General features: G+C 43.3%; 1 protein-coding gene across 4 annotated transcripts in view; it reads left to right on the forward strand.

Moving 5' to 3' along the window:
* Nucleotides 1-25,478, forward strand: part of LOC124303428 (zinc finger CCCH domain-containing protein 13) — a 115,358-nt gene that overhangs the window by 67,678 nt on the left and 22,202 nt on the right. For all 4 annotated transcript variants that reach the window (XM_046760614.1, XM_046760612.1, XM_046760615.1 and 1 more), the window contains exons 4-5: nt 2,893-2,985; nt 24,293-24,354. In XM_046760614.1, coding sequence (XP_046616570.1) covers nt 2,893-2,985; nt 24,293-24,354 — 155 coding nt within the window. The remainder of the gene's footprint in view (nt 1-2,892; nt 2,986-24,292; nt 24,355-25,478) is intronic.

A 25,478-nucleotide genomic window follows, 5' to 3' on the forward strand; every position in this document is an offset into this window, starting at 1 on the left:
ACTTTAACCGCATAAATTGATATCGTGTCGCGTCCTTCGTGGGAGTAAAAAGAAAAGACCGATCGTTAGGAAAAATAATCGAGGCTGTGTGTTAATCGGGTTTGAAAAATGATGGATTATTTTTTGTTATTTTTACCCACATCGACAGAGTGAAACGGCGTTTGACACGTTTCCGTGTAACATGCAGAGACAGTCGCGAGCTGTTCTACCGTAGAGAAAGCGAGGCGATCCGTTCCATCCGAATGTGAGTTAGGTACACAGTGAAGCGGAGAAGGGTCGGGATTGGGAAGAGTGGCGATTCCCACGGCTTGCCGCACTTCCTTTCTGCGGTACGAATTTTGCCACCCTTTCGATTGATTAGACCAGAAGCTCGACTCCTCTTTCATTCACCAATCCAATTTCATTTCTATCCTATGTTCTCTCGCCGCAAACATCCCGCTTTTACACCCGCCTCTTCCCCGACTGTTATAATCGAGGTATGGGATAGCCGCGGCTTTTGTTTGCCGATCGAATTGTCCCGCCGCTTCGATAGATCATCGGTTTTGATACGCTGGTTTCGTTTGGCACCGCACTCTGCCACCTTCCGACCAACGAATTAATCCCGCGATCCGGACATGCTCGAGTATTTGAAGCGGGAATATCGGGGCGGGGTTCACGTTCGGGATGTCGAAAGTTCCGAAAGGGACTGATTCCGAGCGTAAAAATATCGAAAATCGAAAACAAAGAAAGATCAAAGTGGTGGAAAATTTCACCGAGCCAGAAATTAAGAGAACTGAAAATCTTTGGTCATTCGGAATTTCGATGTTTGAGATCTTTGTATCTTCTCATTCTCGCACTTTCGGAACTTTGACTCGTCGAAGTTACGCCCTTTCGGTATTGTGTCTATTCGGAACGTTGAGCGTTAGGTTTCGGACCGTTCAAAACTTTGCTGTTTTGTCAAAGTTTGATTTCTGTACCTTAAGTTTCGCTAACAAAAAATTGGGAATTTGGCGCTGTCGGAAGTTTTTCAAATTCGGAATTTCAAATATTTACGTCACATATCACGTGGAAGACAAAAAATTGAAAGAGAGGTGCAACCAACGCCTCTAACTCTGATCTTCGGAAAACACTCGCGATCATGATCCGCGGGTATAAATCAGTTTCCAAAGTAAATATCACCATACGCCATACTCGCCTGTGCGTGGAAAAAATTTGGGGGGTTTCCAGCCCTTACAGGCATTACCAAGCACTTCTTTGAATTCAAAATTGACTCCGGATATTAAGAAGAGTCGCGGCGAGGGGCGGCGAGGCGAGGCGAGCGTGAGATGAAACCGGGCAACGCGATTACTGACAACTGGCGGCAATGACAATTAACATCGCGAAAGGCGACAGGCTATTAGTCAGCGGGGAGGATACTCGGAATTGAACCAAGAAACGTGCCACCTACTTTAACTGAACTCCGGATCACCCCTGGCGAGTGACAGGATCCACGGTCCGATGCGGGGAACGCAAGACTCTATCTCACCGGCGATTCAGGGCCGGGGATCAGCGGCTGTGAATAACCCGAAGAAACGCTCGCTGCCGGGATCAGACGAGTCGAGGAAACGGAAGGCGAGAAACTCTTAAGCGGGACTTAGGGTACGCAGCTACGGCAGCTACGGCAGCTACCCTCTTGGCTCTCTTGGCTCTCTTGGCTCTGGCCTCGGCTGCATTAGTATTCGAGCGAAGTGCTCGACTAATGCTCACCTTTTGTCTTCGCTGAGGAATTTTCGGGGGTTATAGCCGCCAGCCGGCTGAGAGCAAAGTTGGAAGAACGCTCTTCTATTCTCACTGGAACCTCGCGCGCTTTTTTTCGAGGCTTTAAGTCCCAAGGATCGCAAGCTCGGTTCGTTCCAAACCACTAATTGAAAACTGCGGCACATTCTTAGCCCTCCGCTATAATTACACATCACTTTCCCAATCCCGGTCTAATTCTAAGCCGTGAAATTAATCCGGCTATGCGCAGTTGCAGTTTGTTCTTTTTTTTTTCTTCGTCATTCAAAAAACTAACTTTTTCAGACCGATTCATGCAACGGATGAATTATCCGGGACTGCATTTTTCTCGGACTCGGAAAAGACGCGAGTTTCTGAAAGCTCGTTGCACGAACCGCGTACGCGTCTGTGTCTATGTGCGAGCATTTTTTCTCCTCCGTGAAAAGAGTCGGTCTGTGCTTTTCGCGTCTTTTTTAGCTTTCGCGAAACCAGCTTTCTCTCCCTCCCCCCTCCCTCCCTCTTAGACTCGATCTCCGCAGTTTCGTTCTTCGTATACGTGGAATACGAAAAGGAAAAAGGGTGAGGGTGTAGGTGGTAGGTGGCAGAAGCTATAAAAAAACCATCCCTCCTTTCCCCTTCACTCTCATTCTTTCCTTCTCTCATCTCGCGTCCACGAGACGCTGCTTTTGCCGAACGTGACGTGCTACAGATAATATACGTACGGTATACACGATCGACTCACATGTCCAACTGTCTATCCGTTCGCGCGTTCAGAACGTCGCGTGGGTCGAACGTGGATGACGCGAAGGAAGAAGAGAAGGTGCAGAAGTACTTTGTTTCTTTCTTTTCTTTGCTTCACATCTCTCTCGCTCACCCCGAGGCTTATAGCCTGGGAAAGAAAAGATACGGATCGTGTTACGGCTCCGATGTTTCTCCTCCCCTTCGTCCTTCGGACGTTACGCGTTCCCTCTTCTCATCATCAAATTTCTAATCTCGTAGTTGGCACAAAAGAAGATCCGTCGCGGCTTAGCAGAGGCTTTCGGTGATGTCTATCATCGAGCGAAACTTTTCACAGAAGAAATATAACCTTCCCAAAGCTCTAATTATAGAAAGACAACTAATGCGGAAATATATTTATTTTTTTTTGTTCTTTTTTTTCAGGAGCCGCCGCTGCTTCCCGAGTTTACGTCGATGCTCTATCCAGGCTGGCGCGACAGGCTCAGCTCGGCACTTGGGGCGGTTCCCAGGATGTTGGTGAGTGCACTAAATTTTCTATTACGCTTTTTCTTTCTTTTTTTTTTATTGTCATTTTTCATCCAGCCTCTTCTTTTCTCATCGACGTTCTCGCAAGCGCGTCAAACGCAGAACGAAATATCGGTTGCGACAACTTCAACGCGTCTCTGGCACTTTCACGGCTGTACATTCTATACGTGTATATTGTCGTTTCCGACACTTAACGACCATTATGCGACCGATGTACATGTATGTGGGAAGAGGTATGAAAATAGAAAAAACGATTTGAAAAATAGTAAAAATGATAAAAAGGAAAATAGGAGAAAAAACGGGGTCCCGCTATGAATCTTGAGTAAAAATATTTCATTTTGAAAACCAAATATTTTTTTTTTTTTTACCGTTTCATAAGTATGCGTATGTAGTAAAAGGAACAGTAGATAGTGTACATTAAAGCACTGTTCTGTTCGACTTTCTATTTTCATTGTTTCATTTCTTACTTTCAACGATCTGGATATCAAGTCACGCTTTATATTTATTAGATACATGCAGTCTTCGATACTTTATTCTTCGTCGTCCAAAAATCAATAAATCCTTCTCTGAATGGATAATAACAATAACAACAATAACAATATTAATATCGATGAAAGGCGTATGGGAGTGAAAAGTATAAGAGTACGTAATACAATATTCCCGACGCGACGGTCTTCTAAGCCAATAGAGGCTCGCCTACTTAGGGCATCTCTTGTCTCTGAAAAGATGTTGCATACAGACCGAACGACGCCGTTCTACGTTAATGCGAGTAACAGGATTATCGTCGACGTTTCTCGGCTGCATCGCGATATCGTCGTGCTTGCGATTATTAGAGCTTGCTGGGGGTGGGTGAGGGGTGAGGCGGGGGGGGGGGGGGGTCTTTGATCCCGGCAGGGCTGTTCCCTTGCCGAAGCTTAGAAGCCGCACGAACGCCTAGAATCTAGGGGGGAAACTCTCAGCCTTCCATTCGCCCTTTTTCACCCGTCTTCGATACGTTCGGTTCGCGACTTAGCCTTCACCAGTATTCAACTTTTCTCCCGCTCGCTTCTGCAACTTCCTGCCGCGCGCGGTACTTCTTCGTTCGCCGGATTGAAATCCCCCGTTTCTGTTACTCTGAAAGGAGCGACATCATTCATCGCTGCTACTCGAATTTAGTTTTGAAAATTCGATATCTCAGTCCGCCGGATAAAAGACGAAGGCGCAGGCTAATGGGGTGCCTTATTTTTTTTTATTCTTCCCCGATTCTCTCTTTTTACGAACTACCTGACCCAGGATCTACTTTTTTACTCGTCTTTGCGCAGCTCGTTCGAGAATCTCGATCCCGCAGTTGCGGCTAGATATTATTCTTTGAAATTGACGAAAGAGAATGTTGAATATAGCATACGTATATATCTTTTATTTTTTTTAAATATAACATTGTGTATCGTACGTATTTGACAATCTTACAGGCAGAGTTATAACTGTGTTTGCCAAGCAGATTCGAAAACTGAGGGTCATTAGGAAGAAATCAATACTGTTATAAAAATTAGGGCTATCTATAATATGAAATCAACATGTCCGTTGCAGAATATTTCGTTCTCCCGTTTCCTCTTTCCCCCTCCTTCAGCTCAGTAGCGAAGGCAGGAAATCCAAGTTCCGTTGACGCTTAACGACACAGTAATTAATATTATTTTCACCGGGCGTAGGGGTGGTGGGGAATTATTGCCGCCTCCTCGCCGACTCGAAACTCGTAACAGTAACAGTAACAGTAACCGTAACAATATCTTGGCCCCTAAGCCTTTAAATCTTGAATAAAGTGCGAGAGAGAGAGGAGGAAGGAAGGATGGAAGGCTACACCACCACCTCCCTCCTCCCCCAGCGAAAACGCGAGAGAAAACGAGGCCCTTTTCCGCGCCCCTAAAGCTTTGTTATACTCCCAGCGAAGCGTTTCCAAGTCCTATTTGCGTCCGTGGCTTACTTCGCCAATAAAGATCACCGAGTTATTGACGGTCCGCGGTTGCCGGACGAATTATTATCCCTGTTACCTGCCGCGTTTCAACTCCCACGGCTTTCGCACATCGCACGGAAATTATAAGAGACGAATTGAAGTGAAGAAAAATAACGAAAGTCAAAGAACCAGCGTGACCTAATGTAATTAAAAATTCGCAGATTGTATCTTCAAAAGTTCGGGCACGTTATATAAAACTCGAGAGCAGCTTTTTTGATCGAATAAAATTTTTTTATTTTTTTTTCTCTCGTTCTCACTGACGAAAATCGTAAGGTCTTTACGCTATCGTGAATTTTTATACTCTGAGGTCGGATGTTCTCCTCGTTTTGAGTGCCAAATCCTCCGAAATCTGGCGACCGTTCGATAATAATTTCTTCTTTTTTTTCTGCCTTCTTCTTCTTGTATTTTATCGCGCCACTTTGGGAGAACAGGAAATTCCGGAGGTGTTAAGCCCCCCCAGCTGAAGGAAGTGGCGAGGTACCTTGGCACACCCTTGTTATAGTCGTGAGGTCGATTTTTGAGGTCGAGGAGAAATGAAATGAAATTCTCGAATGTGATTGTGTCATTTTGCGGGTTTTTTTTTTCAAGCAAATATCGCGATCACCGTTTAAGATCAGAGTTTGAATTTGACGAATTTCAATCCAGCCTTAAAGCAATATTGTTGCTGAACGAGGGAAAAAATTGTACAGTTGAAAACCTACGTCCTACGCGTTTTTCCTTTCGTTCACTTTTACCTGACGAAGTTTTTCGCAAATAGGGGAACGGAGATTGCCTGGCACGGTTGCGTTGCATTCGACGTGTCGTCCTCAGATTTCCTTGAGATTTTACGGAGGCAGAGGTTGGGGGGTGGGGGGGGGGGGGGGGGGGGGGAATGTGAGTTACGAAAAGTTTGCGGCGAGTGAGCAAAAGAGAGAGAAAAAAGAGAGGGGTGGGTGCCCGCCTCGCCTTTAATAAAGGCGGGAACTAGTTAAGTGCTTCGCGAGTTCCGCGTGTCAACCCTTTAGTTCTGTATTCATGTATAGCTATAGATGTACAAGGGGTCGAAATTAAGTGCGAGAGGGCCGCTTCTTCATTTTGACTTCACGCTCCCGTCTCCGAGTTTTATAACAATCACGACGAAGAGCAGCTTATTTTCTAACTTTCTTATATCATAGGCATCATACTTTATACAGCCGTAGAATCGGGAACAAAGAACCAAAAATTCTTTGAGCTTACCTTTTTCTCTCTCTTTTCGGTATTCAATTTTCTCTCATTTCATAATTATTCTTCTCAAGCTATGTCGCTCGCGAGTTTCAACTTTTTTTTTTATTCTCTCAATGCTTGCGATAGAATTATTATTATTATTATTTCTTTTTTTTCATCTTCTTTCGAGGTGGGTAATCAATTTTTAAAAAGAAATTGTACACCTATTCATTTCATGACCGTACTGACTATTTGTTTTTGTCAACTTTTTTTGCTGCTTATTCTACGGGAATCACGATTACTGATATCGCAACTCGATATTTGCAGGACGTCTTCTTTCATATAAAGTTCGCAAAGTTGCACAGATTTTTCAAAAATTTTCGTCAGCAACATATCAACATTCGAAATTTGTTCAACTTCCGTAATAATTGATGAAACAAATAAGAGGCCGCAAATTTCACCTGATCCTGCAGCGTAAAATCAGCGCGTATACAACAATATTTGCCGAACTGTATGGCGGAGACGATCGAGGCGTGAATAATTGAGCGTATACTCGTAACGCGAGAACGACGACGGAGAGAGAGGGCAGAGAGAGAGAGAGGGAGATAACAGCCAATGTTAATGCACAGGGTAAACCTTTGGACTATAAATTGTACGATTATTATGGTGATGATGACGCAATATTATTAATGTAAACAGGGACAGTGAATGAGAATTATATCGCCGGGGTAAGTCGGCGTGAAAACGTGCAGGAAGTAGGTACCTAACGCCTCTGCTGCACTCCGCCTCGTATAAACGTGTTACGAATATAATTGCATGAAATCACTATTCATGGTAGATGTAACGAAATTATTCACACACGCCTTGCAAGCTACAACAATTCGCGGAAAGCGGAAAGTGGAAAGTTCGAGGCGAGAATTACACGCACGTGGTCTTTTTGTTTTGTTTTTTTTCTCATTGTTTATTATTTCTTCCTTCGCTTCACACTCAAGTTTCTTTTTTTTATTTTTTTTCCCCTCTCTCTCACATCTGCCTGTAAGTTTTATAAGATGATTTATTCTTTTTCACACCGGTATTTTCCGATAGCGAATATTTGACGAAGAAAATATAGAGTTCTGATTCATTGATCGATTTCAGATTATTATAGTAATCTGACTTTTGGTACAGTTTGATTATCCGGGGGGGAAAGTTGAAACGAGAAACAAAAATTGGTTAGATTTAGGTCAAAATTGGAAACGAGGCCGTTAATCACGTCGAGAGGGCTAATTAGTATATTAATTAGTCGAGGCGGTGCGGTTGAGTGGCGATTGTTTCGTCGCACTTAAAAGATTGTTGGCCGCTGCTAAAATGGGGCAGAGAAGGCTCGAATTCATTAATCAGTCGAGAGTCGGAGGTATACGGAGTGGAGCGGAGCTTTAAAGCGCGGGAGCAAAGTTTCGCGGCTCGAAACTCGGCGCGTCTCCGTTGTTTTTTTTTTTTTTCTTTTTTTTCCTTCTTCCTTCTCAACTCGCTTAAAAATCCCTTAACAGTAAATTTTCCAATCGCGGGACGATTCCTGAAGGTGAATCCACCGCCGTGGATGGCTAATTAAGTTTGAATCCTCCTCCTCCTCCTCCTCCCCCTCCGGCGTTTCTCCCTCCTTACTGCAGACCCGTTTCCGGTAACGCGGCGGCGAGGCGGCTTTTCACGCCCCAGAAATATCCTCCGAGAATGCTGCGTCCGGGGCGGATCGCGGCGACCCGATATTGCCAATTTCAATATCGTTCTCAGCCCGCCCGTTTCGCCCCCCATTTAACTTCGTGAAATCCTCGATTTCGGCCACTCGTCTCTGCTCAATTTACAGCCTCGAAGAAAGAAGTTGCTTCGTTCAAGATCGATAAATTTTTTATTTTTTTTTTTTTTTTTTGTCTAATTCGTCGTACAAGATTGTATTCGACAAATCTACTTATATGCACAGAAAGAAGATACCAACAATATAAACAAAGGTTTAAGTATCGATCTGACATTTCAAATCGTTTCAATATTAGGAGAAAAAAGAAAAAAACTGGCAGATCCGTTCGATTTCATTCCACGATAGTTTAGTTCGTTTGAAAATTAATTTTTCAACAGCTCGTTATGAGAGATTTTTGTTCCTAGCTCTTTTCCAATTGCACTTTCTTTTTGTTTATGAACGTAACATTTCGATAGATACCCCACTGAATGTTCGACTGTCCGCAAAAAAAAAATTAGCGATGTTCGTTTATACCTCACCAAAATGTTTTCTCAATCGACCAAAAAAATTTCGTGCCCCTCGCGTTCATTTTTTCCGGTCAGTCGGATGGTTGAGATTTAGTCGAACGGCGTCTTTAGGGCCAAGCGAAGGGTCAAAACACCTGACGGTCGAATTCCCCGCATAATCGCCGCATTGATTCCTGGGCGGGTTCGATTCCTAAGAACGAGGTCGGATGGGCCCGCGGTATAATTGCCGCTTCACCATCAGGGACCGAGACTTCGTCCTTCGGGATAACAAGGGTGAATCTGGTATTGAATTCGGTAAATTACCTTTGGTCCTGTCACCGGGACGCCATTGTCCTTGATGACGTCGGTCCGCCTATATGTAGGGGATTGGGATCCATCGCGAATCAAGATTGATCGAGATGGATTGATTAACCCTTTGACACGCGTATCACTCCGCTGAGTCAATTTTTATAACAAGACAGTATTCTATGGTTTTTAGTCTCACTGATTACGAATCTCTAATCAGATTTTGAAAATTCAAGATAACGCATCCGATATGGCGGACGAAAATTTCAAATTTGATCGAATACGGTCAAAAGACTCTGTTCACAAAAAACGATGTACAGAATTTTCAGAATCTGATTTCAAAATCGCAATCAGTGACCCCGAAACGCCTGGACAGAGTTTTTTCTCCGGATTCGATCGAATTCGAAATTTTCGTCGGCCATGTTTAATCTGCCATCTTGTATTTTTTAAATTCGATTTCAGATTCGTAATCAGCGACCCCAAAAACTTATAATTTATGTAAAACAAGTATACGTGTAAAGGGGTAACTTTGTCGGGAGTGAATTATTTCTTCAATTTTCACAATTTTGGTCAATCAGTTTGTTTCTAACAATAATAATTTACATTATATCGCAAAAATTACTCTCGAGTATTGAAAACCTACAAGTGTACTGTTAAAAATAGCACAAAAGCGCAAACAAATATGTTGAAAGGTTCTCTAAACATACAAACAACGAATGTAAAATAGTCGGTAACAATACTTGCTACTATGACTCCAAGGGTTAAGTTTCTTTCAAGCCTCCTAAATCTTTCAAATTTCTCTTTCGATTCTTTCAAAGATGGTCGAATTAGTAACCCAACAGCTTAAAGAAATATCATCACAGCAAATAAACAACGAAAATCGAAATATGAAAATTACAGAATTAAATTTTTACGTATTTGGCTGGCCGTGTTGCGGCGATAAATCCGAATTGTAGCCAATTAGCGCTCGTCATTTATCCGAAGCCAACCACTTTGACGCTCGCGTTCGATCTGAAATGTTCGTTAGAATCGGTGGAGTGAGAACGATTATTCCCGTAGATATTCGGCGTGTACGTCCGAAATTCCGCGGTTTGCATCCGCATGCATTTGGGACTCCGATGAACTGCATCGCGAAATTCCACCCTCCGTAATTTACCCCTCGATTCGATAATCAGTCGCTGTAATTCTCTACCGTCTCCGGCTGCATGTTCGATGTAACGAACACGAATGATTGAAACCTTGAACTGAAAATTATTTTCGCACCACTTTTCCTTTCTAAGTGGAGTCGCGTTGTTTTCTATAAAATTTATTCAGAATCTTCGATCTTATTGACAACAGAAAACAAAAAAAAAAAACGGAAAAAAACATATAAAAAAGTACAGTTTTATAAACAGCTCATGCAGATTCCGATTTCGCGGAAATTCGCGAACAATGTGATGCAGCGAAGTCAAATAAACGCATCGCTGAAAGTTGGTCCGCCCAGCCTCCCTCGCCTAGTAGAGAATAACAAACGAACCAACAAACAAACTCGTTAAACTATCCTCGGTCTGTTTCGCATTCGGATTATACGTACAGGTATAATATCTGCGTGGAATTACGTACGTTTCTACGGCTCTTTTCATCGGTGTTAATTACTATGCCTATTATGTACGGAGCAGAGCAACCTAGACCGCCAGTTTCTCACTTGAGAATTCCACCGTATGCGTGCAGCGATACGTGGAAAATAACCTCATCCAATTATTTATAACGACCAAGTTAAAATAAATCTTTGTAGCAAACAAGGAGACATCGCAATGTCTATAATAACGCAATCGATCGGTAATCGTGACTTTAGTAAATTATAGTTTCACTAAAAATAGTCTGCGAACAACTATTTGAGCGGACATTTTTCTATTCTTCGATAATTCCAACACGCGTTGGTATCGATTTTCCGAAAAATTATCGTACAGGTGTCTTGAAAACAAATTATCAATCGATCGGAATTGCTTTATATTGCAGTATGATTGCGAGGTATGTCAGAAAGCGGGCTAAACGCTGGATCCAAGTAGTACGAGTCAGTGTCTGGTCAGACCGTGATGCTCGCGGAATTCCGGCGAAACGAGTATACCTAAATTAGTCATAAAATCGTGTGTGTGACAAATTCGTCTCTTCGTTATTTTCCAGTCATTATAGATTGAAAAAATATCACCAAGAATATTATATCAATTAAATATAATTCAATATCAACTCTCGGGTTTTTACAAGTCGTTAATTTTATGAAAAAATCCGTCTATAATAATTAATCTTTTCAAGTGAAAACGTGTATTTCGATCGTTTTATAATTGTTTCGCAAATTGTACTCAAGGTGAACAATCTGATGATAGACAGATAGATGATGTGTGATAAATTCAACGAATCCACTCTTCGCGCGTCCAAACAATGATAACGACGAAGCGTTGCGTTAACGGATCCTCAAAGAAAGATAATAGTATGCAACGGCTGACGGAAAAACTACGCACGATGCAGGATTATCGTTTCCTTCGCCGAGTGCAGCGGGAGCTTCGAGATCTATAGGCGGGTTACATACACGATATAGCGCATATATCGTATATATACGCATACACCTATCCGGCGGGTTTTCAGTCGAAGCTCTTTGAGCTCCACGCGTGGTTGCAGGGATAAAGTTGAGGGGGATGACGGCCGCAGCCTGCGGGATATCGCACAAACAGATTTCCCGGATTTAGCATAAAAACTCCAAGCGGCTACTACACAGAAATATAACTCACAATGCGCCGGCTTTGATTCGATTCCCGCAGTGCAGCAGTCGACGCTATTCAACTTTGCAGCGTGTCCTCTCTTCACTTTTTCCTTCGATTTATGCGATGCTCGCGTTTGTTTTTTTTTTTTTGTCATGTTTTCTTGTTTTTACCAATCTATTTATTCAAAAATTCATTTTATCTTGAAAGGCGAGCGAAGCTTGTTTGAATGTTTTACGGGAAAATGCGGTTAGTTGAATCAATGAGAATACATGTAATCCTGAAACATTGTTGACTGATCAATATTACAGGCAACTCAACAAATAAATCGTCAACTTTTCCTTTTGACGGAGCAATTATACAAAATGAACCAAATTAATAATTTTGAGCACTGCGACCGAGCTGGTAGAAATTATTTTTCCGAATTTTATCGTCCAGAATCAATTATCGAATTGTTTATTTCCACTTGTTTACTTACTCGTTCCGCGCGCACGCATGCATTCGTTCGTTTATTTATTTTCCCCTCGACTCGAGCATCCGTTGGCTCGCGTTCCGATCGCTCCTCGTAGGCACTCGTTATCGGTTATACCCTTTGACGCGTTTGTTTGCGGTTGGTCATCCGCGGAATAACTCCGTACGTGAAATAAATTCGAAAACAACGGTGCTATGCGCCGCTTCGAAGGATACGCTACACTTAAATTATTATATATATAAATATTATATATTATTAAATATATAAATTATCTTCCTAATTGAAAATGAAAACAACAGAAGCAACGACGAATTAACTAAAACCTGAGAAATCGGCCGATCGTTTGTCGTATAGAGAATTTGTCGCCCCTCATGACGAGGGAAACTAAAACCGAAAGAGAAAAAGCAGCAGGGTAGAAACTGGTATAAAAGGTCTCGACACATTTGGCGCTACCCTTGTGTGCGGGTGTACAATACACATGTACACAATAAACTCGGGCTCAAGATGTTGCCGCTAATTTATCTACGCCAGAGGTACAGTAGCTTCTATTTTCGGGGATTCCCAGAGGTTGGAGAAGGAAGCCCTCTTCGCTGACCTGCGGAATTACTTCGTCGGGATGACCGTGCCGAGTCTGACGATGAGCGCATTGTGCCCTTCTCCGGCCTTTTCTTCCTTTCCTCCCCCTGCGCCGGTTTTAGTTTAACCTCTTCTCCTCGTCTTCTTTTCGCCATCTTCCTCTTCTTCTTCTTCTTCTTCTTCTTGGCCATGCCGTACAGCACCGTATCGTATCGGCGTTGCTCATTCGGCGTACGTGTGGAACAAGCTTAACTAGTAATTGGATACAGATTCCTATTACCGACACACTTACCGACGTCTTACCCAGACTCGAGCCCTTCCCCGCGATGAAGTCACCCCGTTCAGCTCCTGCTGTATCAATTTTTGAAAATAGTTAATAGAAACATAGCCCGCAAAGAGAAAGATATCGGCGGTTTCTTATTTCTCTTTCAAAAAATGAAAAGAACAACGGATAGAACAGAGCGAAGGGAGTACGCAGAATAGGGGGTGAGACGCGTGATGGCGAAGAAGGCGAGAGGTAAGGGGGTGAAGCGGAGTGAAAAGGCAGTGACAGAGGTAATAAAAGGAGAAAAAGAAACCGGGCGACAGACGAGAGGCGATGATTGAATGGCGGTGAGTACTTGGCGAAATTCCCTCCTCTTCGCGGCAATACACACGGAAATATTTGGGTCAATTTTTTCGCAACACCGAAACAGCGACCGAGACTCAATCATTTTTTGCTTTTTTCTTACCGTACCGTTCTTTTCCCTTGGAAATTTTTTTGTTTTTCTTTTTATTTTTGTTATTTTTTTTACGTCCGTTCTTGCTTTTTTCGGAAATTGATTCCGAGCTGGAATGAAACGCCGGATGAACGATCATTGCAGATCGACGCATGCGGTAGGCGATGATTACGCGCTGTAACGTAGACTCCATATTGTACGGCAGAGTGAAGGAAGAATGTGTAGAGAAATTAATGAGGCTAATTAAGGGAAACAAAAGCGGTACATCTGCGAAGGAGCGGCGGAAAACGGAAACGGAAACGGAATAAACTGTTCTTCCGGTTCTCCTTTCGAGACTCCCTCTCTCTCTCTCTCTATATATATTTCTCTCTATTGCTCTCTCAGTCTTTATTCAGGCCGCCCTCTCCCCCCGTCAGCAAAGGGACTCCGCAAATTAATCTCCAAGCCAAGACAATAGATCCCGTTGTGTAGAGTGCCACGCCGCTAACCGGGACGCCTGCCTCGTTGAGATAACCAAGGATTAGCCCAGAGACACGCTACCAGCCAGAAACACCCCCCGCGATCAGATACGACCATTGCAGGATGCAGGACAAACCGAAACTCGGTGCATCGCGCTGTATTCACGTTACGTTATATGTCCGTTCAATTATCGTAATTGCCGACTGGAAGTATATCCCGCGGCCATTTGTTTTATTATACTCCTCGACGATTTTATTACCGAAAGTGGTGAAAAACGACGCGATTGAAAATATTCTTTCGAACCGTCGCGTGTTTTTTTTTACATCATTTCTGGGGATTGATATAAAAATTTAATTTCGACCGCAGGTTTACGAAAATATCGCGAACAACCAATTGTTTCTTTAAACAATTTTATTCCAAGTGAATTAAAGCGTGGATGATATCGCAATTTCTGTCCAGAATGAAAAAGGAACAAGTAAATTTCTTGGCGGTTTTTCACGGGATAAATCGATAGAAATATATATATATATATATATATATATATATATATAAATTGGAGACCAACAAGATCAATCACACGTGTCGAATATAAATCCGATCAGTTTCATTTTCAATGCTGCTTTCTTTTCTCTGAATAACTTTCCAGATACAATATCCATACACACATATACGGGGGATTAAGGATAATTTAAGGAAGTATCCGTGGCAGCTGTTCGAGGTAAATCCAAGTATATAATGCACACAGTGGAAGGTAATAGATACGGACACGAAGGACATAAAGCGAAATGGATACGTGTAGGCGATTCCGTGCGATTTTCTACGCGAGACGCACGCCGAGCGGAAGGCGAGCGAAAATCGCGATCGCGTTACATTCGCTCGTAGATAACCATCATCCCGGCGGGCATTCAATCCTGCTTGCGTTTCTGTAGCCGTCCTGCAAGCCTCGGTTCCCTTGCAAACGCCGTCTGGCTCTCGCCACCTGCGAACACAACGCGTCCTGCCTTTCAGCGAAATTTCCATCCGGAACTATCATTCGCAAATGGACGAATACCGTGCTGGAAAAATCGCGAACAACGGGAAAAACAAACGATAGGTGTAATTTTCAACAAAGTATATTTTGTCCGTGGATCCTTCAATTCTCTGTGAAGTTGGATTTATATTTGATTGACCAGAGAGAGAGAGAGAGTGAGGGAAAAGAGGGACACGGAGACAATTACGTGAGTTTGTTTTTACGGGCGCAAGATTTTTCATCCGCCGATCGGGTATTCGAGGAATGGGATGGATATGCGGTGCCGAGGAGTGGGATTTCCTGTTATATGCGAGATCCGCGTGTAATTAATCCGTAATTTTTCTTTTGAAGCAAACAGAACCGAACTGAGCCGGACGAAATCCTCTCTCCCTCTTCGTTCATCCACGTGTCTGTTTGCCGTTTGAGCTTTGGAGCGTGTTGCCATGGCTACGGAAGGAGAGAGATAGAAAGTGGTCCGCGTTTCTCTCGAGCCGCGTATTAACCCCGGATTCCCGTGTGTATTTACAGTTTTATAGAGCAGAGGAGCGTGCCTGCCTGCAGCATAGGTCGGCAATGGTAATCGAATATTGCAAATAATAAATACGAGAAACGAAATCACATAATGAAGGTAAATTGAAATTGAAATTTCGGAGGGGTAAATACCGGATGGTTCTATCCAGCTGCGACTACACCAAGGGGTGGAATTATATTCGTCATTGCTTTGATAACTGCGAAATAGCAAAAGAGACAAGAATAATAAGGGTATTAATTACAAACACGGGCCCGCGATGCTTTTCCCCTGACGAAACTGAGCTGTAACATCGGTAGGTGTTAGATACGAATCTGTGTAAAAAATATTTAAACAACTCTATCGCGTAGATTTTCCGAGTAATGTTTTTTCGGCTTTATTAGTACTACCAGAGTTAACTTCCGATCTCTGTGTTAATTATATGTATTAATCATACTGTTGATATTTAAATATTCATCCACCCTCACTATTTGTAGATTATGGTGAGTTTAAGTATATTTAGAGTTACGCAAGTACAAGAGAAAAAGATTGAACGGGAGTTTTGAAGAAAGTAGAAAAAGATATAGCAAGCCTTTTGGATTTTCATAAAATCTTGCATAAAAATAAGTCTCGATGTGCTGTAAAAAAACTAGCGCTATATTTCAATTCAACATACTTGAGTACTTGAAAAAAAAACAGGCATTATTATTTTAAGAGGAAATTAAAAGTTATATTACGCAGTCCTGTGTTACCTACCGCGAACAGGGCATAACTAACGAGCATTAACAAAGCTCGTATTTCACCCTCCGAAATATCTACGTTCTACACCCCCGTTACTTCCGGTCTTGATATTTAAAGTTTGCGAAACATCGAGCAACCTTTATTTACATCAACACGAGATACGTCATATATCAGGCGTTGTAAAAACATCTGACCCAACGGAAATAATTCAGGCACGAAAGTTTGAAACGAGGAGGTTAAATAGCCCGCAGATCGGAGTCTATATTATATCTCGCGAGTGACAGAGCGGCAAAGCGGGTGTGACAAGGTCGCGGGAATCGCCCGGATTAGGGACAGGGGTAGTGAAATCCGGTCACATGCTCGGACGGATATGTTGCGTCGGGTTTCCGAGTGGATTTCACCGGCGAATAAGGCCGATCCGAGATGCTCGAACTTCCGCAACGGCGAGCAGACGAAAATCAAGGGGTGCGGGCCAATTTCATGCGTGCGGCGATATCCGAAAGGGCGCGTAAAACGCGCGACATATGCCTTCGGTGAATTTTCCATCGAGCGCTTGTATCTCTCTCCCTCTCCCTCTCTCTCTCTCTCCTTGCCGTGGGGAGTGAATTTTCCAACCGCTGTATTACGCCTAGATACATTATTTATACCGAGGAGTAAATTCGCGAGTCGCTATCTTCGGGCGATGCAGAACTCACCCTGGGGGTTGGACACCCTTAATTTACGAGGGTGGCGTTAATTGCGGGCTTGACACCGAATTCCGCGAGGTACAAAGTCTTCTCCGAAATTACAAGCAAACAATTCGGGAAGGAGCGAAGGACGAAAAGTCAGGATCACAAGAATCGGATTGTCGTACTAAATTTTGAACTAGTTGCCACCGCGGAAGTCGATCAAACTTTAAAGCTCAATTTGTTCGCGAATTATTTCTCCAAGCATTGATATTTCATTTCAACAATGTATATGAATTCTCATATCCGTCCTGCAGCCTCCAAATTTTTCTACCTTTCCTCGTTATTCTCTTTCCTTTCCCTTCTCTGGATGCCGTATGTGAAATTTTTAATCGCGTCACTAGAGTCAGCCCTTAGATATACATATATTTTAAAAGTTCACAGAGTTCAATTACATCGCAAGCGTATCGTCGTGTGTTTATTATGTTGCAAGGGATTCTGTTTGTGATTATCTTTTTATATTGGATAAACAGACGAGTATATCGACTCTTCGAGTTTATATTTGAAAATGAAAGTAAGGATCACGCAGCGTTCCTCTTTGCGCACACACACACACTTATACTTACACTCTCTCTTATATCTCTCCACGCAAGCGAGAGGATATTAAAGCATCACGAATCACTTGGAAAATATCAGAATTTATATCGGTAAACGAAACGTCGATCCGAAAGGAAGAACGAAAGAACTAAGTTTTCGCGCGAAAACACGAGAGAGAAAGAAAAAAGTTAGTGAGAAGGAACTAAACTATGAGAAAGGTTCGCCGTTTCGATTCTGGCTTTTCGTGATATATTACGTGAGCAAGGGATACGGTTCAAATATCTCGTTCCACTTTGCCTCTCATTTTTCATTCTGAGGTTTTTGCTTTTTTCCTTTTCTTTTTTACTTTACAATAACAAGAATGTTGCACGAAACGTCTCCGCTGAATTTGAAATTTAAATGCTGCGTTTCGCTCCGGAAACACGTAGACGCGTTCGGCTTCCGGTTGTTTTGTTTCACAGATCGACCCCGTCAACCATTTTGGATTTTATCTACCTTTCGGTTTGCAGTTCGGGGCGAGATTTAAGGGCGGTTTAACGGCTAGTGACCCAAAATTGTCCGCAACCCTCCGTCTCTTCGTATTTTCCTGGCTTAAGGGGGATGCCGCGGGATTTGGCATATTTTTGAAATCTCGTAAAATCAGTTTCTTGACTCGATAAAATTCTCCGTTGTCAATAACGAGTCGAGAGATCTCAATCTGGATACAAAAAAATTCAAACCCGTTTAGGTCGGGATATTACGAAGGAAAATTTGGGATCTAAACCAAATGGAATAGTGAACGTCGCGAAGTATTATTGTACATTTCACTTCAACTTGCTCATTCTTCGACGTTTTATTTTCGTTTCTTCTTTGAACCACTCCAACCCCGCAACTCCATTTCGGAAACGGATGTCGGCACGACGGGAATCCAAAGCCAGGAAATTAGCAAATCAACCCGCAAACCGTTACCGAAGGAGAGAAAATCCGAACGAACCGAGTATCATAATTGCTTCCGTTATTCGGAGAAAGTTAAGGCTCGTGAAACGCGACGGGATCAACTTAAAATGAAAACGAGCAATTTCGTTTTTTCTCTGCTTTAGAAAGCGAGCGCGTCGTGTGTTCGGAATTGGCAATGATCTTCCTTCCTTATTACCTGTAAAATTCTTCAATCGAAACAAAAATCGAATTTCCCGAGATGATTTTCATCGCAATTATTCGATTCGCCCGAGAGAGCCGCGGACTCAATTTCCATTCCAATTCGATGTTGGTGCCGGCTTCTTTTCCTTGGTGAAATATAACGTATCCTCGACCTCGACAGTCGAGCGTCAATCTCCGAGGGACAGACCGACGTGGTGTGCATACGTGGCTAGTTTTATTCGGAGGAAGATGAAGCTGTCGAGAAGACCGATGAACGACACGCCGCCGAGTTAAAGGGTCGTTTCTACCTTCGGTTACGGGTAACCTGGACGCGGGGGAAAAAGGCGAAGAGGTGAAAAGAGCGAAATCTGTCGAGTGGTTCGCCCTTTGTCGTACCACGATTTTGAATGGGCGCGAGTGATGCGGAAGGAGGAGAAAAGGAAATAGGGGGTGAAACTGGCGAGCGAGAAGCTGGAGATGTGTTTGAAACGGAAACTCTTACCGAGGGATTTTATCATCGCCGAGGCTTGGTATCACTGTCCGAGAAAGTAATGAAGAACTGTTGCCCGAGGGAAGGGACGGGAAGAGAAAAACCATAGGACCGAGAACTCGACGGGGAAGAGAAAGATTCCGCACGTTATATATATATACACATAAGACGTAGGCGGGCACCCTTGACGCGAAACTGCAACAGCTGCGCCCGCTGCACGTGCGTTTGATGGGGGTTTGATGGTCCGAGAAATAAGCGCGAGGCCTGAAACAAATCGGGGATCGCTTGAAGGCGTTGACAGAGCCGAGTTTCACCTCTTGCAAACGCGTCGCTCCGCCAGCACGTTTTCTCTCTTTTCGCCATTTTTTTCACATCCCTTCGAAGCGAACAATACTTAGATAATAATGATAATCACAGTGGACGAACAAACCGGCTCCTGTGCGGCGTTTCGAATTAGCGGGGGATCGCCTGTTGTACTGCGGGAATTCGCGTCCGAAGGGCTGAAAGGAAAGGAAGAATCGCGAATCTGCAGCGGCGGAGCGGAAGGGGCACAGATGTGGAAAACAGCATTCAGCTCTCACACACCCAGCCCAATTCACCCCGACGCAACAGCAACGGTACGCCGTCTGAAAAGGGAAACAAGGCGTTCGTTAAATTGCTCGTCGGGATTCCAATTTCACGATATTTTCGATTCCGCAGAACGAACATCCGCGCGATCTGCAACGAGCGCAGAAATTGAAACTCGACACGGGGCGAAAAATCTGTCGTTAAAAAAAACGCCTTTATTAGGCTGGTTTTTTGTCGAAACTTTTTTTTTTTGTTATCTTTTAGCCCCAAACAAAGCCTCGTGAAACCGGAACTCGGTAGCGAAATTCTAAAAGGTGAGTTCATTTTTCAATTTTTCAAAGACCAACAGATATATCACGAAAACTATACGAGTTGGGAAGCTGTGTTTACTTTCATTTTGTAGATAATCAAATTTTCTTCAAATGATGTTGTGACTACTACGTGACGTTATTTGTGTTAGGCTGGAACACGGGTGAGATAAAAATTTACGACAAGCATCTTCGTTCATTTATTCAATGCAGTCAACTTTAAACTTTCCCATCGAGTACAAGACGAACATTTTGGTGGACGGTAGTCAGAACCGTTTTCGAAGAAAATTTCATTACCTACGAAATGAGATCAAAAACAACTTTCCAACTTGTATAGCTGTTGAGATATTTCGGTTAGAGTGCTTGAAAAATTCAAACCGGACGAGTCACCCTTTTGTATTTTGGGACCGAATTTCGGCGTCACGAGGATTCGTTAGAAGCTAAAATCTAACTTTTCGAAGGGCACTTAAGGGGTAAAAAAACGTTAAAAAAATGAACCACCCTAGCGTAGGTATATATCCAGCTTGAAAATCTATCAAAGAATGCTTTTTTACTTTATTCTGATCGAATCCACTGTGAATTCGTCATAATCATCAAAAAAAAGGTGACTGGAAACACGATGACTGAGCGATCGTTGATCGTCAGGTTCGAGAACCTCTGGCGATTCGAAAAGAATTCACACCAAACGACGTCGGCTTGGATATTTGCACGAAATGTTTCGACGTCGATGTCTTTGATCGTGACGCGGTGTCGTAATAACGTCGACGATTTGTCTTTGTAACGTGAGGGTGGGTGCCTGGGGTGGTGGGGAAGGGGAGTCTGAGTTACAAGGAGTAAAGGAACAGACGGACGGACCGACGAACCGGGTCAAGGGTCGAGAATGGGGATGAGGACCAGAAGTTACAGGGGCTAGGTAACGATACGCGGGGTTTATGGCGGGGATCGAGGAGCAGGTTACGCGCGCGCCTTGTTTACCGGCGGTTAAGTTTACCGGAAGGAAGGGACGATTTGTAAGTACATTGAGATTATCTGCGTTGCAGCCGTCACGACTCGACGGCCCGCTACGATCCGGGCAGTTAGTTTGCCGTCAGGAGAGAGCCTGGCTCGACATGTTTTATACATGGCGTTAAAGCACTCGAAGAGTCTCTCCCCCCTTCCCTGCGGGGTAGCAAAATATGTGTTTACACGCGCCCTCCGCTACACCAATTCGACTAATTTCGGCATCGGCTGACAACTCTCGGATCGCAATCTTTCTTGTTGTCTATCGAATGCTCTAAAAGCGTCGGAAGCTTCACGCGAACGTGAAGGAAAACGATTTTTTTTTTTTTGTTAGCAAGTGACGAACAACATGCTCGACGTGTTTTCTGCAATTTTCAATGCTTCGCGGCTATCAATCTTCGTTGTGAGATAAAATCGAGCGGACGATCGGTTTACGGAACGGAAGGGAAGAATGTCGGACGATCTTTTTACGTAAACTTGTTTACCGAAAGAATTTGAGAACGTGTTTTAAAATGACTCGAAATGCGTTGGAGGGTTGGAAGTAATAACAACTTTCACGACGATGGTGTCAATTACGATAATAATGGTGAATAATAGGAGGAGGAAAGGATGTGGTTGGGCTGGATTGCGGCGCCTAAGCAGCCCGTAGAACAATGTAATCCTTTCCCATTCGTAACGCGCGAGTAGCCATATTTCGCCAACGTCGAGGGCTCGCATACGTGTCTGTGTATAGATGGATAAAGGGGGACGGGGATACGGATACAACAATGTGAAACACGGCGTAACAATGCCGGGGGGCTTAACTCTAATGTGTGGCCGAGTGAGGATCGAGTTAATGCACGTCGAGAGTCAGGGGCTTTAACGCACCCTGAACAACCTCGTACCTACCGTTCCGAATTTAAACTGCACCAAAAACTACCCTCTCGCTTATAAACGTATCGTTATTTCTTCGCACGCATCTCGTGAGTGGGAAATATTTCGTGATATTCGAGTTTGGATTGAAGAAACGAAAGCTTTGAAGGAAAAGTTTAATCGGAAAACTAGCAACGAGATGTTAGTCCGGTCAACGTGGGTCTAAATTAAAAAAAATTCGGGACATTGCTGCATTTTTTGTGTACAGAGATTTTCGAACCTCAGGAACTCGAATCCGGAGTCATCTTTCAGCTGCATAGCCGTCGTTTCGAGAATACAGCAACATTTCACGTTTTTTTTTTGCGTCTTCCTCAAAAACTGCTATCGTTGGACGAAAAATGACTTTAGCATCGTGTAGAGCGGAAAATTCTACATCGAATTCTCTCATATGTTGGAAACAGAGTCGGATTATCAAATTAAGAAAAATAAAACTCCAAGTATCGACGGCATTTAGGGAATTTTGGTGATGATATTATTATTATTTCTTACGAAAACAGAATTTTCCGTTCTACACGATGGTCGAGTAATTTTTCGCCTATCGATAGCAGTTTTCGAGGAAAACGCAAATAAACGTAAAATTTTGCTGTTTTTTCGAAACGCTGGCTATGCCAGAATTTAATTTACATCTATTTTGACCGGAGTATAACCAGACACAGATAATTGTGGTCGGGAAATCGAAACAGCGCACGAGTTACTGTCATTCCTATAATTCGTCGAAATTCGAATTCCCTTTCGAGGGTAAAAATCGTCACTCAAATTCCGAGTATCCGCAATCGAGTGGCAATGAGCCCTCTATACCTATCAACCGCGAGTCAAACGGAATAACGGAGAAGAGTGATGCAGACTCGTTCGATGGGACGGACGGTAGGTACAGGTCGGTCACAGTTTCCACTTGCCGCTGCGAAGGGTTGCCAAGTGCCAATATTTAACCACTGCAAATACGGCACGATGTTTTCGATTTCGACAAACCAGAGCAGCAGCGGCTCGATCAAACGTATTTTACCGAAGTCTGCATGCCCTCGTCACTGAGCTCATCCAATTTTTACTTCGCTGGTCGACTAATTCCTTGTATTTCGTTTCGCATTTCCGTCGAATGCCAAACTCGAATCTCCTTACTCTTTTCTTTTTGCATTAGTTCTCCTGCCGCTGCCGGTGCTGAGAATATTTCCAACCTAGTTTGGCAGTTGGAAATCTGGCTGAATTCCGGCACGCTATTCCAAATGAAAAAGTTTGAAAACAATACCGATCCGTACACCTTTCCGTACCACAACGAACGTAATTATAACAAAGCTGAGATTCTCACGCGTCTTTCCCTCGATTACTACCGGAGAGAAAAAGCAAACCTTTCGTCGAGTAAAAATCCAAGGGCCAACGACTCTGCGGCATCGGTCTATTCGAAAGGGCAGCCACACTTGACTGCCGGCTCGTCTGGAGCGATGCCGTTTGATTCGTTAATTAAACTTGAACCCCGGGCGCTCTTCGCCGGGCGATATTTACGTTACACAGTTTCCTTGCCGGGGTTCGGAAGCTGCAGACCTTCCAAGTGTGTACAATTCGTCAAATATTGGTACTAGGGGAATTCCTATTAATTAGGAAAAGCGAGATGTGTTTTGCAGGCCGAACTTACGGGTAAACGCGGAGTGGAAAAAGGCGCGCGTACAACTTCAGCTTCGGCTTCGCTTGTTACTGCGAGGCTCGAAAGTGTACGTCTGTAAACTATTTACGGAATAACCGAGGGACTTGTAAAAACTCCCGGCAGTGGTATAAACAGTTTTCGATAAACGAATTCGAGTAAAAAAATCCTCCTGCCTGTATAATTGTCCACTACTTGCATAATTTATTTATATCGTAAGCGTATACCTTAAAGTTCCGCAAAATCCCGCAGTTGCGTAGTATGGAGGATGATTTTAGTGGGTACACTTCTCGACTTGAGAATAAAGGAGAGATCTCGCAAGTCGGTTGGAAAACACTTTCGCAAATGTGTGTGCACAGCGTGCAGGACTCTTTTATACTGGTCTTCCCTTTTACTTCAGCGACTTTTGGCTTCCCTCTAAGCTATAACCTCGAGTCGTGGAGACTCCGGGAAATAAGGAAATGACTCCTCGATCCAAGACGCGAGCCCCGCGATTAGACCATCACGCTTTTAGCCTCTGAATTATTCAGACCGTCGAAGGGCTCGCGATATCGGAAACCAGTCGAGCCGAATCTCTATTCTTTGGTAAATGGCATTTATGTTTACTCAGGCCCCGGGATCAAAGCCTACTCTTTCCGCAAGGTTTCGGGATCATGTGTCTCGAAAATCGTGTGTTTGTTTTTAATGCAGCCTCCAGCATCTTCCGTCTCTCCTTTTCCCGTCCCGGGGAACTCATCCAAGGATTCACTTATCTCGAGGAGGAGAACGAACGCGACGCCACCTCGTCGAAGTATTATTTTTTTTTCTCCCCTCCATCCCCCTTCTCTCTCTATCTCTCTCTCTCTCTCTCGCTCTCTCTTTTTCGATACGGACTCGTTTTTGGTGAAATAACACCGGTTCAAATTCATTTGGAATTCAGGGTGAAAGTCACGAATGAAAGAACACGATCTCAATGCAGATGGATTCGCGCTGACGGAACGCTTAACGTCCGCCCTCTCAAACTTTTGTGCTCGACCGTGTATACATATCATAAGGATAATACAAATATCTTACGGATCAGTGAACCTCTCGTCACTCTGTTATTCTTGTATATGTTTCAGGATCTGCTCTGATGAGAATCGTCGAGGTTTACAAGGAGATACAAGAGCAGGAGCTGAATATTGTAAGTATTTTTCTCTCCTCGATTTATATACGTTATAAAATGAACGAAACCGCGGTGAGGGTAAAAATTACGTGGTGGAAAAAGAAAAAAAAAACCATGGAGGGGGGGAGGGAGGAAATATACCACAGAGAAAAGTTTACTCTTTCGGAGAAAAAACAAGAGCCGCACTCGGTAATTTTTGGTGCCTGTCGCAAAATACTTACTCGTAAAGAATTCTAAGAAAGTTTGAATTGGAGTATGTATATATATATATGTATATATATACGTATATAGGTATATATATATATATATATCTTATACACGGAAAAGGGGAAAATAAATGAATAAATGTGTAACGAGGCGAGAAAGAGGATTTGGAAAATTCATAAACATGAATTTGGCACAAGTGTTGTGATAAACGCGGCAACAAACGAAAAAATTACCTCGGGAGCAGAATTAGGAGCTTTTGAGGACTTGGAGGTTACGGAGTATAATTCTTAAGCTGTGCAAAATGCCAAAAAAATGCAAAATGGTATATGAAAAAAAAATGAGAAAATATGCACAAGTAATGGTTTACATATTTCAGAAATTCCATCATCATCGGATCCCGGCGATATGTCATAAATTATAACAATGAAATCGATTTTCTAGTAATACAGTAATTTGCCATCGTTTTCGAGTGAAACGGCAATTTATATGTAACGCGACCCGTTTTATCGTTAGGCTCCAGCTCCCGACGCAACGGCCGGTGTTATTATTTTATTCAAATGAACGAGCTGCACCCCGCGTGGTTTAAATAATTTAAATAAACTTTCCTAACGCAATTAAAAGTCGCTAAATTTATGCGGAGTTGCTTGGATGTTTTCCGCAAGCGCGGTCTCCGTATAACACCACCGTGCGGGAGAACGAGACGCGTTGCGAGGCGTAAAACTGAGAGGTGCGAAAATGCGATTTGGCTAAGCTGTAAGCGGTGCTCTCGGAATATTAATTAAAAATTAAATACGACTTTTCGATTATCAAACGGGCAACGACACTTTGATATCGATTATACGTACATTACGAGCCTTGGGGAGAAAATTTACCTCTAACGCGTTTCTCGGCGAAAAACAAATATACCTCTCGAATTATCTTTGCGCATTATTGAA

Source organism: Neodiprion virginianus, chromosome 4 (assembly GCF_021901495.1).
Source record: "Neodiprion virginianus isolate iyNeoVirg1 chromosome 4, iyNeoVirg1.1, whole genome shotgun sequence".
NCBI classification, from domain to species: domain Eukaryota; kingdom Metazoa; phylum Arthropoda; class Insecta; order Hymenoptera; family Diprionidae; genus Neodiprion; species Neodiprion virginianus.